The sequence below is a fragment of the Macrobrachium nipponense genome, chromosome 43, assembly GCF_015104395.2.
Source record: "Macrobrachium nipponense isolate FS-2020 chromosome 43, ASM1510439v2, whole genome shotgun sequence".
Taxonomy (NCBI): domain Eukaryota; kingdom Metazoa; phylum Arthropoda; class Malacostraca; order Decapoda; family Palaemonidae; genus Macrobrachium; species Macrobrachium nipponense.
In genome coordinates this window covers 27,851,713-27,870,296 of record NC_061104.1, presented here as the reverse complement: position 1 = coordinate 27,870,296, position 18,584 = coordinate 27,851,713, and the positions used below count along the sequence as shown (strand labels likewise).

Sequence of the window (18,584 nt, the reverse complement as noted above, 5' to 3'; positions counted from 1 at the left end):
TTATCGGTTTCTGAAGCCAGTTTTAGAACATCGTTTAAGAACCATGAAACTGACGTAGGCCTTACAGAAGGTCTAAGTCTAGCACATGCCTTAGGAATAGACGAGAAGTAGGAATCCGTCAAGTCTATGTTGAACCCAAATTGAAATATCTTTTTCAAAGCTGACTTGTTTGTCGTAATCGTGCTAGCTGCTAAACCTTTTTCAAATAGGGATCTGAAAAAGGATATAGCTGAATTAACTGTCATGATTCTAATATCTGATTCTCTCAGGAAGATTGCTAACTTTTGACAGCAGCATCATACTGTCTCAAAGTTGAATCCCTTTTATCGGATTCCAAGAAGAGAATATTCTGAGGGTCAATATTCGCATCTCTTTTTGCCGCAAACTTCATGAAATCCATAAAGTTAGGGTTTTGAGAATCCCTGAGGAAGCGAACACAGTCTTTCGTTTGTACTGACTGGGAGAGCCTGGGATTGGGGATCCGAAGAGGACGAAGGCCCAGTTCCAGAATTAGGGGATACCAATTGCTCTTCGGCCAGTCTGGGGCTACTAGAGCCACTTGACCCTTGAATGTCCTGAGTTTGTTTAAAACTTTCATGAGAAGATTCACTGGAGGGAAGACATAAATCTTCTTCCAGTTGTTCCAGTCTAGAGCCAGGGCGTCCGTGGCATAGGCCAGAGGGTCCAGGTTGGGGGCTACATAACACGGTAGTTTGTGGTTCGCTTGAGATGCGAAGAGATCCACCTGTAGCCCTGGAACTCTTTGAAGGATCCATTGGAACGAACTGTTGTCCAGTGACCATGTTCCGACTCTAGGGGCACTGATCGGGATAGCGCGTCTGCTATGACGTTTCTCACTCCAGCTATGTGAGTGGAGGAGAGATGCCAACTGAACTTGTCTGCCAGGGAGAAGATGGCTACCATGACATGATTTAGATGACGTGACTTGGAGCCTCCTCTGTTTATACAATGTACTACCACTGCGCTGTCCAGGACTAGCTTTATGTGGGAGTACTTTGGTGGCGCAACCTTTTTAGAGTCAAGAACACTGCCATTGCCTCCAGTACGTTTATATGGAAACTGACGGAACTGAGGTGACCAAGTTCCTTGAACCTTTTTGACCTGGGAATACCCTCCCCAACCGCTTAAGGACGCGTCTGTGTGGATGGTGATCCCTGGTGGAGGGAACTGAAGGGGTACTGACACTGACAAATTCTTGACTTTCGCCCACGGCCGAAGTCGATTCTTTAGAATCAGAGGGACTGAGGATAGTTTGTCCCTGGACCTGACATTTGCTCGTGAGCGCCAGATTCTGGTTAGGTCTTTCAGTTTGGCTTTCATTAAGACGTTCGTCACTGATGCAACTGGAGAGAACCCAGGATCCTTTCCTGAGTCCTCCATGACGCCAGTTTGTGACTTAGAAATTGCTTGACTGACTTCGCTATTTCTTTCCTTTTGGTTGATGGAATCGCAGAGTATGGGAGGATAGATTTCCATTGAATGCCCAGCCACTGAAAGTTTGACTCTGGAGTGAGTCTTGACTTGGTCCTGTTTATCTTGAAGCCTAGATATTCCAGGAACTGAATCACTTTCAGTGTAGCCCTGTTGCATTCCTCGACTGTTGAAGCCCAGATCAACCAATCGTCGAGATACGCTACTACCATAATCCCTTGTGACCTGAGTTGTTGCACTACCACTTCCGCTAGCTTCGTGACCCTGGGTGCCACGTTGAGTCCGAAGGGAACTACCTTGAAGGAGAATGTCTGGTCTCCTATCTTGAAACCCAGATACGGACGGAAGTGTCTTGCAATAGGGATATGATAGTAGGCGTCTGTAAGATCGATAGAGGTGGTGACGGCCCCACGGGGAAGTAAGGTCCGCACCTGCGAGATCGTGAGCATCTTGAACTTGTCGCAGCGGATGGCTAGTTTAAGCGGGACAAGTCTAAGATTACCCTTCTTTTTTGTGAGCCTTTCTTTGGCACGCTGAACAAGCGACCTTGAAATTTTAATCTCTTGACTCTCGCTATAGCTCCTTTCTGAAGGAGGTCCTCCGCGTACTCTGTCAATTCCTTGGAAGGAAGTTGACGGAAAGGTCTGGATGGAGGTGGGTTCGTCAACCAGCTCCAACCCAGGCCTTTTGACACTATGCTCTGAGCCCATTCGCTGAAGTTCCACCGGTGGCGAAAGTGAAACAGCCTCCCTCCTACCTGAAGTTCTTCATTGGTTCTGGTAACCGCCTCGGCCTCCTCTGAAGTGCTTTCCCCTATTAAGGGGCCTCCCGATCCTCTCCCACGAAAGGAACGCTTACCTCTGCCTCCCTTACCCGAGCGGTCATACTTCTGTGAAGCTTGACTCTCGAAGGCTTGATTGTAAGCTGGAGAGATGGCGTAAGAGGTGGAGGGCTGAGGCTGAGGGGATATCACATAAATTGGCTGTGATTGAGCTTTAGAAGTGGAAGGTTGGGCTGTTTGCACTAAGGGCACCGCTGGAACTTGCTGAGGAAAGCGTGGCTGCTTTTTCTGGTAAGGTTGGAAACGTCTGGGTTTCCTCTGCCCCTTACCTTTAGCTGTTAGGTCTTGCCTCCTCTTAGCCGTAAGGCCCCAACGGTCCTTAAGGCTCTGGTTCAGCCTCGTAGCCTCTGACTGGACTTCCTTCACCATAGCTTCTGGGAAGAGATCTGCTCCCCAGATGTTAGACGAGAGTAACCTATTCGGCTCATGCCGAATGGTTGCCTCTTGTAGGACATGCTTCCTACAATTCGTTCTAGCAGTGGCAAACTCAAACATATCTGACTGTACCGTTTGAGTCAGGGATTTGGTCATGAGCTTAAAAAGCGGTTCTGAGCCATAGGCTATGGTTGCTACCTCGGTCATAGCCATAGAGTTAATTGATCTGGCTAATCGCGATTTCGCATCAAATTCAGCCTGAATAAGGCTATCTGGGAGCCTGGGTAGCTTTTTCACCAAACTGCTCCATAGCACAGTCCGGTTTGAGTTTGCCAGCTGAAAAGGTGTTCGGCAAGTCTTCCCACAATTCTCCGGCTGAGGGGAGTAACGGAGATGTGGGATCTGCTTCCTTCAATTGAGGTATGGGTTCCCCCTTCTGGGCCGCTGGGATGGTAGACCTCGCGATCTTTGTCAGGAACGGGAGCGGGGTACTCTCATCCATTGTGAAAATGGTAAAGGGACTCTTAAAAGGTTGTATCTTGGTATTAGAACAATCCATGTCCTCTAAAACACCTGAGCCATTCTCTCTGAGCCTGGTCTCGTGAATAGAGGACTGTCTCCTTTGGTACCCTATCATCCCGAACCATGGCTGAAGCTGTGAGCCTTGCGTAGCCTATGAACGGAGGCTGGAGGTCTTCCGGGTAGAACTCGAAGTCCTCTATCCTTCGAGTTCCAAATTCCGGTATAGAAATGAGACCGTCTTGGAAGGGGGCGTATGACGCTACTCTCCATGGGTTGTTCATCGAGAACGGAGGTAGCGAGTCATACGGAGGAAGCTGAGTTCCACTTGTATTGGAAAGTGGAGGAGAGGCTAGAGGAGCTTCTCTCAGTCCGGCTATAATGGAGTCTTGGGAAGTAATCCTATCCGACAACCGAGAGATCATTTGTTCCATGCTACTCTTTAGGGACCCAACCAGGTCGCCCACCTGTTGCAACAGGCCAGCATTGGAGTCCAAAGCCGGAGCTGCTGCGGAGGTGGAGGGGTGGCTCTGAATCGGAACCAAGGGTAGCGGAACTGGTGACTCTGCCGGAGTGCGAGATCTCTCTCTGGAGATTTTACTCCTCGAGGACTTAGAGCCGGAGCTAGAAGCCTTAGACCTGTCTGCTCCGGGATTCCCAGCCGGAGACTTACGCGAGGAGGCACCGAAGCCGAAGCCGTCTTCTTAGACGACGACGACGTCTTTGTCAAGGATTTCACTGCTTGACCCTTGACCTTAGGTCTAACCGAAGCGTCAGGAGGAGTATACAATTCATCACCTGTAAAGCCTTGGAAGGATGGAGAGGTTGCAGGAGTAGAAGAAACAGTTACGCCCAAGGGTGACCCTTGGGTGTCCACCTTACCTACCTCGACCAACAGGTCGTCTACACCTACCATAGGTTCCACATTAATATCTAAAGTCGCGACGTCCGTGGAGATATCCTGGTCTTGGTCAGTTAATGAGGCAGCCAGCTGTTGTTGGATGAAGGCGATAGTCGGGGCCAGCCTCTACTGGGTCGACGTATCCTGTCGCCTTGCCTCCGGGGAAGATTAATACCGCCAACCGTTTCTCTAGGATGTAGGGCATACCCTTGGCGGCGTTCTTCCCAAAACCGCCGACCCAGGCCCGCAGGGTTGCCAGTGCGGTATCCCTCACTGCCGGCGCCTGGAAGAGAGGGCGTAGATTAGATTTAAGAATCACTTAAAACTAAAACTTAAAGTATAACTTAAACTTAGATGCCTTAAGTTAAAGTGAATGATGAAAACTTAAGCACTAAAACAGAAGCGGAGCAGCTACCGGAGATGGAATACTTACCCCGTCTAAAAGCTGGTCACCCAGATCGTAACATGGTACACGTCTCATGGTACCAGACCTGGATGTCCCCGTGCGGAGTCGCGCATGGAGCATGGGACCGGCAAACTTCGTGTCCACATGGGTCCTGAAGTGTGGCGGCGCATCCCGGATGCTCACAGTTGGTGGCCTGTAAGTGGGAAGACACATGAGTATCTTAAAGAATATCACTTACAGGCTAAAGGACAGAAGAACTCCGTTGCATGCCGGAGCTCGGAAAAAAATTGGGCATAACCCTCCCTGAATCGCCTGAATAGGCTATAATCACGGAGAGATCCGGTAAGACATGTAAGGGAGGGGGGGATGGTTTAAGGTACTTAAGATAAACTTATAGTTAATCTAATAACACTTAAACCTAAAACTCAAACGAACCGGACCAAGTCCAGTGCGTAGCGGAGTGTAGTAACTCAGCAATACGGTAAGGTTAGCAGGGACCCACTGTATGTTCCGGTCCACTCTACTGGGTGGACTAACATCTTTCCGCTGGATGCCAGGACTCCGGTCAGGAAAGGAGCCCTAGTAAGGTGGGAAAGAGCGAGAAGACATACAGGCTCGAGCTAGCACGGAGCGACAAGGTAGCAACGGAGGGGGGGGAAAGGCCAGTACCCCCACCACGTTACCACCCGGCCGGACCGAGAAGCCGGAGAGGTCGAGTCCAGTCTGGGTCTGTCCCGTCTCCCTAGCCCCTCCGCCTGGGGGGAGAGAGGGAGGCAGGCTCGGGTATGTGGAGCGAGCATGGGCAGACCGACCCACCCTCCCCCGACTCTATGGAAGAGCGGGAGGGGGGGGAAGGTGACTGGGCAGGCGTCTGGCTGTCTCGTGATCACGTAGTGACCACGAGGCGGTAAGACCAAAACAAGACAACTAAGCCTAGGACAAACCAACTGATCAGAGAGATGCTATCGGGAAGCAACTGAACTGAAAAGCAGTAGCATATAGGCCCACTGGCCAAAACCAACTGATCAGAGAGATGCTATAGGGAAGCAACCGAACTGATGAGCGGTAGTATAGGCTCAATGAGCCAGGACCTAGGCTAAGCCAGACGCCTAACTAACCTAACTATAACAAAATACATAGTATAATTAAATAAAATAAAAGAAAGAAAGCAATATAGTAGGAGAAAAAATCCAGGAGTGTACGACTAACCCGAAGGCAAGTCTACCACTCAAAGCTAGTCAGAGGCCGATACTAAGAGCCGGGACTAGGGTCTGGATAGAAGAAGCCTACATAAGGTAAAAGACATGCATGCATGACAAACCTGAGTAGACAGTACCCTAAGTAAAGCGGATAATTAATATAGAGCGTACATAGATAAGGGGATGTTCTAGGTATGGGAGACCAAGAACGAACCCACCACGAGGCAGAACCATGCTGCCATGCTTCCGACCCAGAGTTCGTATTTATACCTAAAAAACGGCAAATACTGTCTCAGGGCCGGAAAAAAACCAACTAACCATAAATACTGAGTACTTAACTTAGCTGCTGCGATAGCTGCACGCTCCATTATAGATAAATCCAACGAAAGGGCACAAAAAAACACAGAGAAAAAATGGCACGTGTGACTCGTGTGCGCTAACTGAAAAGGATGGCCACCAGAGGCGCAGCAGTCGGCAGCATGGGATGGAGTAGTAGTAGTACGAGCTGCTCCACGTCTGTGGGTCTGGCTCCTCCCCTCATGGAGGGTTTTTGTAGTGGGAGATTTCTATTGGCATTTGGCTCGTGGTAGTGGTCTCACTCGCCTAGTGTTCATACCGACACCCTCTTGGAGGGTGAGCGAGTCAGTTTATACTGACCTTTTTCTTTATTTTATTTATTCTCTGGTAGTGTTAGTACATTTACCCTAGAAATAATAGATTAAAGGATATTTCGCGCAGCGACACAAGCTGAGCCCAGAAAATATTTGTTTACGTCCGCGCGTTACGAATTCATGCATTATTTTGTGATAATATTTTCTCTGTGTTGCTTTTATCGTTTTACAATGTGTTATATACCAAAATGATCGCAATTTAGTGTACATTACAACGAAAAAAAGTAACTTGTTACCTTTAACCGTTTTGCGCACAGCGCGATTTGAATACAATTATATATGAAATTTCGTTTTTGCGCTATCGTATATCGCATTAGTTATATATGATAATGATAATTTTTTTAATTTCTGATGGTTGCATACTAAACTTTAGCCAATGACAAAAAAAGGAGGCAAAAATGAACTCTTAATCTTGAAAACTAAGCACGCTGTGATTTAAAAAAAAAATATATTTTTTCCGCTTCCGCGCTCACTGAAACACCTCCGGCACATGGGAGACAATTTTTTTTTTACCGCTTGGGCGTAAGAGGGTTAACTATACCATGTTACTATTCCCTTACGTGACTACAGGCAGGTTAGGCAAATTCACACTTGAAAGATACCTTTTATCTTGTCTATTCTAGGTTTCCCAGCATTGATTTAGAATGCACTTTTCTGTCTGCCTGTTTCACACTGAATCGCTTCACAATGTTTTTCTTTTCCTTGGAACACATCAGGACTCTAGATTCACACCACTGCTTTTTATGATAAGTATATTTCCAGTAGGAATGTTCAAGAAACTCGTTTACAGTACTTGCTGCGAAGCCTTAGTCCTTGTTTTCCTTCAGTAATAACACAACTAAAATTCTTCACCATTGAAGCCAATAGAAATCTGTTGTTGTGTAGGTGAAGGGAAGTAACACCCACTCACTCATTCCTATCTACCTTCCAGTAAACTGTAAGTAAAAAAAATTAAAAACATTAATTAACTTACCCAACCACTAAAAAACAAAGCACTATAACTTCAAAGTTGCCTGTTCTCACCAACCTAATAACAGAAACAGAAAAAGAAAAATCAGACATTTAATCATACAAACCCAGCTTTTTTCATGCTACCACACTCCTTACTAAAAGGCAATCTCATTTCCCTTTTTTTCTCTCACTCTAAACTCCCTTCCCTAACTACCCCACTGTATTCCTGAATTAGACCTTGACGTCTGGTCCATGGTCTCTCATACACCACCTCTTCTCACTAACTTGACTTGCTACTCTAACCACACCAGACTTATCTAGCCTTTGGTTCTGAACTACTACCTCCGAGCCCATTTAAACTGTGGAGACTTACGTTGGCTTCAACTCCTGCTGACATGGCTGCTATTATCTCTTCCATACCCTCATTCATTTCTGCCACATTTCACCTCAAACTATCCAAAACTTCCCAACTTACACTCTCCAGTACTTCTAACTTTTTCATGCACACTCAACCCACATTCACTCTTGCAACACTTTCACTCAAATTGCATACACTATATGTACTGTCTTCTTCACAACTTGGCATCGCATCCAATTCACCCAACTCTTTTGCCTATCCCTCAACATCGACAGTGCCATTTTCCTTGCTTACTTGCACCTTTGCTTCATTGATATTTACCATCAGCTTTGATTCTCAGTTTGCTCTTGTCTGCTTTTCCAATTTTTTGCTATTTTTAAAACTCTCTGATTCTGCTTTAGTAGGGGATATCTAATGAGTTTTGTGTATAATCAAATAAGTGGTGGTAGTATGAAATGGCACAAAATAAATTATTTGCTTTTCTCTCTGAGTTAGGATGAGACCTTAATGAATGACAGTCATAATGATACATGGGAGAGTATCGAAGGGTTTAGGGACTTATTTAAAGTATGTCTTTAAGGTTTTCAAAAGCAAAATTTTTGTTGTCTTTATCAATAGTTTTTATGGTTGTCCTCATCTATTACAGATTCATCTGTTCCTTGACTTTGTTTTACGTTTACGCATACACACACCCATCTATAATTTGAAATTAAATTTAATCTTTATGCTTTTGTATATTAGCAAACAAATGGTTAAAGAAAGAAGGGTATTTCATTTGTAGTGTTTTTTAGAATCTACTTGCCAAAATTGCTTTTCATTAACTGTTGAGATATGATGTTTATTCAAACTTTTTTTTTTTTTTTTTTTTTGTGTGTGTGTGTGTGTGTGTGTGTGTGTGTGTGTGTGTGTGTGTGTGTATAAAGAGGTTTATGTGAAGGGTATAAAGATAATTCTTTTTTTTAATTTTGATATCAGGTGAATAAAGTTATAATGATCCAAAGGGCTTGGCGTGCTCACAAAGCAAGACAGGAACTTTTTTCTTTAACGCATCAGAAGAACCCACCGCTGTCAGTTTTACGAAAGTTCATTTACCTCCTGGATGTATCTGCCAGTGATTTGGATGAGGAACTCCGACTTCAGGTAAGGGAAAGTTTCCTTATTTTAGACATTTATTAATATTATAAACTTGAATCTTGCATGCTTCTCTGAAGCCTATGGTTAGTTATCAGCTTCTGGTGAGAATTAACTGACTTTATTTATTTATATATACAATTTTTTGTATTATTAATTTTATTAGAAATATATTACAGGGATTCTTAGATCTTAAGTTGATGTTTAGTCTGTTTTCTCTTGTGGGTGATTATGATAAGCAAACTGTAGGTAAGTACCAGACAGCTATAACAACAGATGGGAAATTTGTTTGCAAATAAAAATTGCATTGTCTTAAGGATTTTGTAGGTGCTAATTGTTTTATGTTAAATTTACAGCATTTGAAAACAGACATGGTAAAAACTATACGTAATACACACCAACTAGAAGCACGTGTAGATGAACTTGATGTCAAAATTGGACTCCTTGTCCATAATCGGATTACTTTACAGGTATGTATCAGTTCTTTGTGTTAGCTTGTATGGTCAATGGAATCTTGTATGTGAATTGAACATTTATATTAGAAAGTGTGGTTAAGAACTTGACATTTAAATGCCATTCATCTTGATCCAGATTAAATAATCTCTCAGTTAATAAATTATATCTAGGATAAAATAATTTGATGTATTTATAAATATTTTCAACATTCAGAGAACTATCAGGTACATTTAAATATAAGTGAAATATAAAGCAGTGTCCTGAATACAGTAAAGGCAGTCCACGGTTATTGGCGGGGGCTCCGTTCCCGTTGGTGTGCCAATAAGCGAAAACCGCCATTAACCGAAACCCGACAATTTATGGTGCTGATAACCGGTCATGTGCCATAAGCACCCTTATGGCACTGATAACCAGAACTCGGCTCGTTGTGGCACCATAAATCGCCGATTTTATAGACAAATGCCATAAAACCAGATTGCTGATAACTGGGGACTGCCTGTACAGTATTTAACTCGTACTGTATTCAGCTAATTCTTATTCGTAAAGCCATCTTAATTCAGTTTCTCGTTGCTCTTCTTGCAGTTTTTTAGTAAAGTTATGATTCTGTACTAAAGAATATTCATGTCCTCATATTTGACTTAGATTTTTTTTTATCAAAGGATGTTATGCCAGCTGATAAGGAGAATATTAGTCCAAATGAACAAGAATTGAAAAATAGGAAAAACAAAAAAGGAAGTAAAGACACATTAAAAGCAGGAACAATGCGTTCACAGAAAGGTTTGAAGGTAAGTCAGCAATTTGTAGCACTGATCATTGTCAATAATCATTGCAGTTAAAATGCCAGATAACTCAATCATTAATTCATTTTTTGAGCACTAAAGAGAGAGAGAATCTGCTAATAAAATTTCATTGTTATATTTTTAAAGCTAAATAGTATATAATTTGAGGACCGGTAGATTTGCATTCTGTTGACATTTTATATTGTTTTAAATTTAATGATTGTAGATTAATTCATTTTGTTTCCTTGGCTACATAGCTTGCCAAAGAAGTGAAATTGTGTTTAAGGTCCATTTTATTTTTATGAACATTTTCTCATTTAAAGGCACTAAAGAAAGAATCAAGAGAGAAGCTCATATGTTACCAGCATTTATTCTACTTACTTCAAACTGAGCCACGCTATTTGGCAACACTCATTTTTAGTATCCCTCCTGGAAAAACTACCAAGTTCATTGAGAATGTCATTTTTACCCTTTACAACTATGGAGCCAATGATAGAGATAATTATCTTTTACTGAAATTGTTCAAGACAGCACTTGAGGAGGAAATACGGTAGGTCAATTAATATTGATTACAAAGAGCATTAAGCTAGATGTTCCATTTTGGTTGTTGAATGAAATGTGAGCAGTTAATGCTTAGATACTTTTAACCCATGAACTTATGTGGCCTACTTCATTTACTCTGTGTAAAAATATCTGAATTTTCTTTCCTCCTATTGACAATCTTTTTTTTTTTTTTTTTTTTACATAAATATTCCATTTTTGAAGCTGAAGGCTTATTACAGTGCTTGCATTTAAATCCACCCTTCCTACTTGGGACTCAGAGGTCTGGAAAAACTAAGCCCTATTAATAATCCCCTCCCCGCACCATTAGGTATGATTCACATTAAAATAAAACAAAATAATGCTTGGCTAACTTACTAGGAGACACTGTAATCACCTCTTTCCGACCAAGTGGCATTAGAAAATTTTATGTTGTTGTCAGAGTTCTTCATGATTTGCCCTTTTGCAGACCATGTGAATTAGCATTAGTAATACTGGCTATTTCTGGCTGATTTTCTCATTTACTCCTCTACTTGTACTGTGCTTTTTCTTTTATTGCATTATTTGATCTAAAGCAAGCAGAGGTGAAACCATTAAGTTGTATAGGAAAGAGTTGGTGTAAATTTAATGTTTCGGTTGTGCATGATGGCTGTGTGTGTGTTAGCCTAGCTGTTGAGGTATGAATGTGGTTTTCCTCTCTTCTCATAAAGAAAATAAGGAATGATCTGATGAGAGGATGAATAATTTTGTGAAGTATTGGAAGATGTGATAGGCCGGTGAATTACATAGACAATTCGTTGGGACAGGTCATGAGCCGACTGTCTTTTCTTTTTATAAAAGTAACTTACCAAATAATTAATTAGCTAATGATTAGCTTCACACAGCATTGTAATTTAATAAAAAATTCACACGTAAGTGACTGTTGCAATGCGGGGGGGACAGGTTCCACCCACTGCAACGGAAGCTCGCAAGTAACAGAAACCAACGGTGTCATTCTTATGCCACACAACAGACAACATGTCGTCTTGCTCGTGAATTCACGTTCGCCGTTTTTCAATTGCTTGCTGAAGTCGGTGATGTACCTTCGTTAGTTGTATGTATTTTGTCTGTTCCCTTCTTCTAGGTTGCATTAACTTCTTTAGCTTTTTCCTTCTTTTAGCTGTAGAGTATTAGTATGTCTAATTCTAATACTTCCAGTCTTTGCTATTGTAGACTAGATTGATCAAACTGTGTTGTGATGCACAAAATATGTGCTGCAATTGTAGAGGACAGATATGTATGCGAGATCTTACCTGTGATGAGTAGGATAAAAGTAGGTGGAAGTTTTAGGATTTGCACCTGAATAGGTTAGAAAAGAAAAGGATCAGGAAGGCGGCTGCAAGAACCAAAAGTAGGGCTTCAGTCAGTAGGGATTCTTCCCCTAGACCTAAGGCAGACTCCGGTCTGGCTCTTCCTTCTACTCCTGGTAACAATCTTTCGCCTATCCTCAACCCTCCTTCGCTCCTCCTCCTCAGTGCTCAGCTCCCATGCTTCCGAACCCTATGCCATTGCCAATTTAGAGTCTAGGATTAACCCTAAGTTTGACTAGAAGTTCAGCCTAGTAATAAGTTCTGTTTCAGAGTTGGGGGATGTCTAAGTCTTAGAGTCCTCATGGACAAAGTGGACGAAGTGAAGTGAAAAAGTGTCAGTGGAAGAGGTGATTGCCCTTCCCATTGGCTCTCCTAGACAAAGGTCACTGTCCTGCTCCCCTGCACCAGAGAGAAGACATACCTCTGGTTCTGACTCGGAGTCTGATCACGGATGTTGTTGACGCTAAGGGAACGCTTCTAGATCATTGATTCAGTTCCAGAGTCCCTGTTGCCAGTCAAGTGGCATAAGGACTCCTATGACCTCGCCCCTCCTTCGTGCAGTTTTGGGGATGATCCCTCAGTATTTGCTCCGGTACAGTTGCCTTCTCATCCGTGGGACTCACCTGTGCTGCCATCTCCCAAGGACTCCAAACCTCAGAAGCTCTGTGCTAGGCACTTGTCACCTGAGGAACTGGCTCTGGGCAAGGTTCCCGCTCCCAAGAGTCCCGTCCTGGGCATGCTCCCATCTCTAGCGACCGCACGCCCACCACTGGCTCCCGCACCACCAGTTCTCACTCCCACTCTGACTGCTCTTGCTCCCACTCCCCTGATGTCTGCTTCCTCGCCTGTTCAACCCACACCTGGACCTGCTTTGGATCTGCAACACAGCTATTTCTGAATCAGATGACCCCTCTCTCATACCAATGAAGAGCCAGCTCGCAAAGATCCTGAGTTATATCAAGAAAGCTCCTCTGGCCAACAATGACCTTTCTCTGGTTTCTTAGGAGGATGAGGATCAAGATTCGGCTCAATTATTGGCATACAAGGCTTTACTTCTTTTTCTAATGGGGAGCTATTTGGGTTTCTTCACCTCTCCTACTCCTGCCTCTGCCGCCGCCTCATTCCTGATGTTGAAGAATCGACTCTTAACTCACTCTACTTCCCAAGATGGTTCTTTCCACCTCCTCCAGGAAAGCTTTGAAAGTAGTCCAAGAGTGGCTCTTGATGAAGAGGGAACAAGAGAAGGCGACCAATGTTCATCCTCCCTTGCATCTCATCAAGAGGACCCATAGGCCTTATGACACTGGAGAAGGCCCCTCGCTAGGGTCACCGCCTCCTCCCAAGGGGACTTCTCTAGTCTCATCAACTCTTCACATCATTCAGCCTTCTCCTCGGCATAGTTGGACAACCTTGTTAAGAGCTTGTTCAAGGTGTTTGAGGTGTTCTGTTTCCTCGACTGGACATTAAGTGCTCTTGCAATGAAGATCAAGAACGCCACAGGGATGGTTGACTCCATTTCGACAGACTTGGGCGTGCTTTCGTGTACAGATGAAGCTGTCAGAGACAGCTCTGCAGAACTTGCGTCACTCTTTGCCTTCAGACTTCTGAAGAAGAGGGACTTTGGTGTTATTTTGCTTCGAGGTTGTGTCCTCACAGAAGGCAGTCTTGCTTTTTGCACCTCTGGACCCCTCCCATCTATTCCCTCGGGCCATGGTAGAGCAGATAGCTGCAGATCTGCAGAAGTCTACTCAGGAGACTCCTGGTTCAGTCTTTATGCTCCAAGCCCCCTTCGTCAGCACCCTTTCATCCAAAGTTCGTCTCCATTCCAACAGCACCCCTTTAGTGCAAAGAGACCCCAGTCTAATTTTAGTCATTTTAGACCCTGCTCCAACTTGTGTTTCCATTCCAAGTCTGTTAACCCATAAACGCTGAAGCGGTAAAAAAAAAAATGTCTCCCGTGTGCCGGAGGTGTTTCAGAGTGAGCGCAGAAGCGGAAAAAATATTTTTTTCAAAAAATCACAGCGCGCTTAGTTTTCAAGATTAAGAGTTCATTTTTGGCTCCTTTTCTTGTCATTGACTGAAGTTTAGTATGCAACCATCAGAAATGAAAAAATTATCATTATCATATATAAATAATGCGATATATGATAGCGCAAAAACGAAATTTCATATATAATTGTATTCAAATCGCGCTGTGCGCAAAACGGTTAAAGATAACAAGTTACTTTTTTTTCCGTTGTAATGTACACTAAATTGCAATCATTTTGGTATATAACACATTGTAAAATGATAAAAGCAACACAGAGAAAATATTATCACAAAATAATGCATGAATTCGTAACGTGCAGACGTAAACAAATATTTTTTTCGAAAATTCACCATAAATCTAAATATTGTTAGAGACTTCCAATTTCTTTCAAAATAAAGACAAATGATTGAATATTACTATACTGTAAGAATATTAGCTTACAAATGCAGTTCTTGACCATATCTGACGAGTTAAAGTTGACCGAATGTCGAATTTTCTTATATATATTCTTTATATGCAATTATTTCGGAAATAAGAAAAGTTACAACCTTCAAATATTTTTCGTTTTATTCTACATGAAATTGCGCACATTATCATATATAAAACTCTATGAAGTGCCTAATATGAAACGGAGCAAATATTCTGAGACTGGGACGTACGCATTTCGGAGATTTGTGGCGGAGAATCCGCGCGCGGAGGGAAGGAAAGTTTTTTTTAAATTCACCATAAATCTAAATATTGTGCTAGAGACTTCGAATTGGTTTCAAGATGAAGATAAATGACTGAATATTACTAGACTCTAAGAGTTTTAGCTTAAAATTGCGTTTTTCGACCATTTCGGTAGAGTCAAAGTTGACCGAATGTAGTATTTTTTCTATTTATCGTGATTTATATGCAAATATTTCAAAAATGAGAAAAGCTACAACCTTCAATTATTTATTGTTTTATTCTACATGAAATTACGCACATTTTCATATATAAAACTTTATGTAACGGCTAATTTAAAATGGTGCAAACATTACCACAATCGCACGTATGATTTTTTTGGAAGAGTTACCGTGGGGACGTAAAGAAAATTTTATTTTTTTCATAAATTCACCATAGATCACCATAGACTTCCAATTTGTTGCAAAATGAAGGTAAATGCTTGGATATTACTAGAATATAAGCATTTTAGCTTACAATTGCGTTTTTCAACCATTTCGGTAGAGTCAAAGTTGACCGAAGGTTGAAAATTTGTCACTTATCATTTTTTATATGAAAATATTTCAAAATTGATAAAAGCTACAACCATGGGTTGTTTTTAGTTGTATTGTGCATGAAATTGCGCACATTTTCATATATAAAACTTTATGTAACGGGTAATTTAAAATGGTGCAAACATTACCACAATCGCGTGTATGATTTTTTTCGGAAGTTACCGCGCGGACGTAAGGAAAAAGTTTTTTCATAAATTCACCATAAATCGAAATATTGTGCTAGAGACTTCCAATTATTTGCAAAATTAAGGTAAATGATTGAATATTACTAAAATATAAGAGTTTTAGCTTACAATTGCGTTTTTTGACCATTTCGGTAGAGTCAAAGTTGACCGAAGGTTGAAATTTTGGCACTTATCGTTATTTATATGAAAATATCTCAAAACTGATAAAAGCTACAATCATGAGTATTTTTTTGTTGTATTCTACATAAAGATGCGCACATTGTCATATATAATACTCCATGTAACGGCTAATTTAAAATGGTACAAAAATTATGTCAAAGTGACGAAATAATTTCTGAGATGTGTCACAGATACTTTTTAGTGCGGCAAGAAAGAAATTCGCGCTTGCGTGCCTGCGTAACGATTGTGAACAAAACAACACCTTGATCCGTGAACTCCCAGCATCCCCCAAGGCGCGTGATTCAAGAGTTTTCGGCTGGTAGGCCTAAAAGTATTTTTCCGCGAATTTTTAAAAAAACTTTTGTATGTTGACGTAAAATACGTCCAGTCGGCACCCGAGAGACAAAAAATGTCGACGTAAAATACGTCCAGTCGGCACCCGAGAGACAAAAAATGTCGACGTAAAATACGTCCAGTCGGCACCCGAGAGACAAAAAATGTCGACGTAAAATACGTCCAGTCGGCGTTTAAGGGTTAAGAAGCACTTCACCTCCAAGTCCCAATCGAAGAAGTGAGCTAGAAGTCATTCGTGCCCTAGTAGGAGCCTGGCTCCCTGAGTTCTGGAAAAGTTGGCTTTAGGGGAGCAGAGCCATGGTTCGTCAGGGTACTAAAGGAGGGTTTCTGCATCCCTTTTTTGGAGACCTCTCCTTTAGTCTCCTCTCCCATTGCGTTGACGACGTACTCAAGAGGCTCAGAAAGAGATACGGCCCTTTCGAAGGAAGTATCCTCCCTCCTCCTGAAGAAGAGCATAGAAGTAGTAAAGGTCCATTCCCATGGATTTTATAATCGCCTGTTTGCAGTTCCCAAAACATTAGGAGGGTGGAGACTGGTGCTGGATGTAAGTGCTCTCAATCATTTCATAAAAAAAGACAAAGTTTAGGATGGAAGCAAGTCAGTCATGTTATCAATTCATCCGAGTAATTGCTCGTGTCGGTGTTCAGTGTGCTGAGTGAGACGATAGAGAGAGAGAGAGAGAGAGAGAGAGAAGAGGAGAGGGAAGACGGGGCTCTGCTTCCCACTGACTTATTAGCTGAGCTGGGATGATTATTCGCCCATTCCTTTTACTTACACTCAATCTGCCCAAATCACTTATTTTTGTGACAATTGCTTTTTACAATTTTTTACTACTGTAAAAGTAACTAAGCTCTGCATGCCTTCGATTGTTTGTTTAAACGGCTTCCTTGTGAAAAGTTATTTGATCTCTTTCCTTTTCTTGCATTCTTGACTTATTACTTATTTGTTTGTAAAATCCTCATGTTTGTTTTAAGTCTGCCATTTGCCAACAGTAAGTTGATGTATTGTGATATAATTAATCTTTTTCATGCACTTAAGATCCAAATGTAAACACGCTGATTTCTCTCTCTCTCTCTCTCTCTCTCTCTCTCTCTCTCTCTCTCTCTCTCTCTCTCTCTCTCTCAGTGGGACACTATTGATTCCCTTGATTATCCTTGTACCTAAAATATGAATAAAATTGATTTTATCAACTTTCGCATACTGCAACCAATTTGGTTTCCTCAAAGGGTTCCTGTCTCTCCTCCCTCCATTCCCCAGCTGGCGGGGCACCTTTTTCACCCAACAGTTTGTAAATCATACACAGAAAAAAGAAAATTTTGAAAATTTTACTTTGAACGTACTGTTTGGTATATGTGACTTACCAAGTAATTGTATAGCTAAGCGTTTCTACTCGATGACAGCATAAGTTCAAGTTTCGTGGGTAGCGCTTTGACGGCTCAATTTAGGTTTACAGTGCTGTCCCCCTACGGCAATACTAGGTACGATTTAGCTAATCACATCATTCTGTTTTCTGTCGTGCTCGACGAAACATAGTGCGCTTACAGCAGCTTGTTCTTATTTTCTGGTTATATCACCAGATTTTGGTAGTATTACAGCCATGATAATGCATTCATAGCCTTTGAGCAGGATGAGTCATGTCTTTTGTTTATTTTGGAGTCTCCGGGAATAATAATGGCCTTATAGATCAGATACTTTTGTGTACATATATCTCTTTACTTACCGGGCTTAACGTAAGTCGTCGGTTACAGTTACTTTAAAACAATCGTTTTACCCTTGTATTGTTCAGCAGATATAGACTAGTATTATCAAATCGAAGGTGATGATTACCTTGAAGTAATTCTAAAAGTTATCCATTCTGTTATCCCAAAACTTTTGGATTTATTTACTTACCGGGATTAGGCTACGTGTAAGTCGCCCGTTAATGATTACCTTTAAGGCAATTCTTGAACATTCCAGGAATGTTGCATCATTCCATTTGGCAATACCTTGAACCCGCCGTGTCTCCATTACTTAGATTAACCGATATTGATTTTAGGATTTTGTTTACCGATCATAGACTAGTCGCAAACCAACGGTAAATATAATTACCTTAAAGGTAATTTGTGAATGTCAAAACCTTTTTTTTTTTTAGGCCAAATGTTGGCAATTAGGCCAATACTCATCACTTTCCTTTGCAGAGACAAAGGTGGAGGTTGATAATGTATTAAGGAGAGAATAGTGTGATTGTTTGGCTGCGGGAGGTCATAGGCAGATTGTCCCATCAATCGAGTATTAACACTTTCATATCCAGTTGACATAATAGTATGCAAAATGCCATATCCCCCTTCCTACCTGACTGACGTAGCTTTACGTAAAATTTACTGAAATTTTTTGTACGTGTGGTTGGGGTAAATTTTTTTTTCTTTTTTTCGGACAAGTAGCAATTTCCATAGGCTAGATCATACCTTGGACCGTGTAACTTGGGTATCAATACGCCAGCCAAGTAGTTCCTGTACACACGTGTGTTTGTGTACATAGTGACGTCATGAGAGAACAATTTTCTGATATGCATTCGCAAAGTTTTTACGGTAAAAATAGCGCAAAACTCGTTAGTGCATCCCATAAGAGACGTTTAGATTTTAGGCAGGGCTCTGAATCTCCAGATAAGGAGGCTGCTAATGGATTATGACT

General features: G+C 41.9%; 1 protein-coding gene across 1 annotated transcript in view; it reads left to right on the top strand.

Annotated features, from left to right (window-relative positions):
- The window catches only part of LOC135213847 (ras GTPase-activating-like protein IQGAP1), a 201,387-nt gene that overhangs the window by 150,844 nt on the left and 31,959 nt on the right, over positions 1-18,584 (top strand). Inside the window, exons 19-22 of the mRNA XM_064247950.1 lie at positions 8,649-8,813; positions 9,161-9,274; positions 9,920-10,045; positions 10,363-10,589. Coding sequence (XP_064104020.1) covers positions 8,649-8,813; positions 9,161-9,274; positions 9,920-10,045; positions 10,363-10,589 — 632 coding nt within the window. The remainder of the gene's footprint in view (positions 1-8,648; positions 8,814-9,160; positions 9,275-9,919; positions 10,046-10,362; positions 10,590-18,584) is intronic.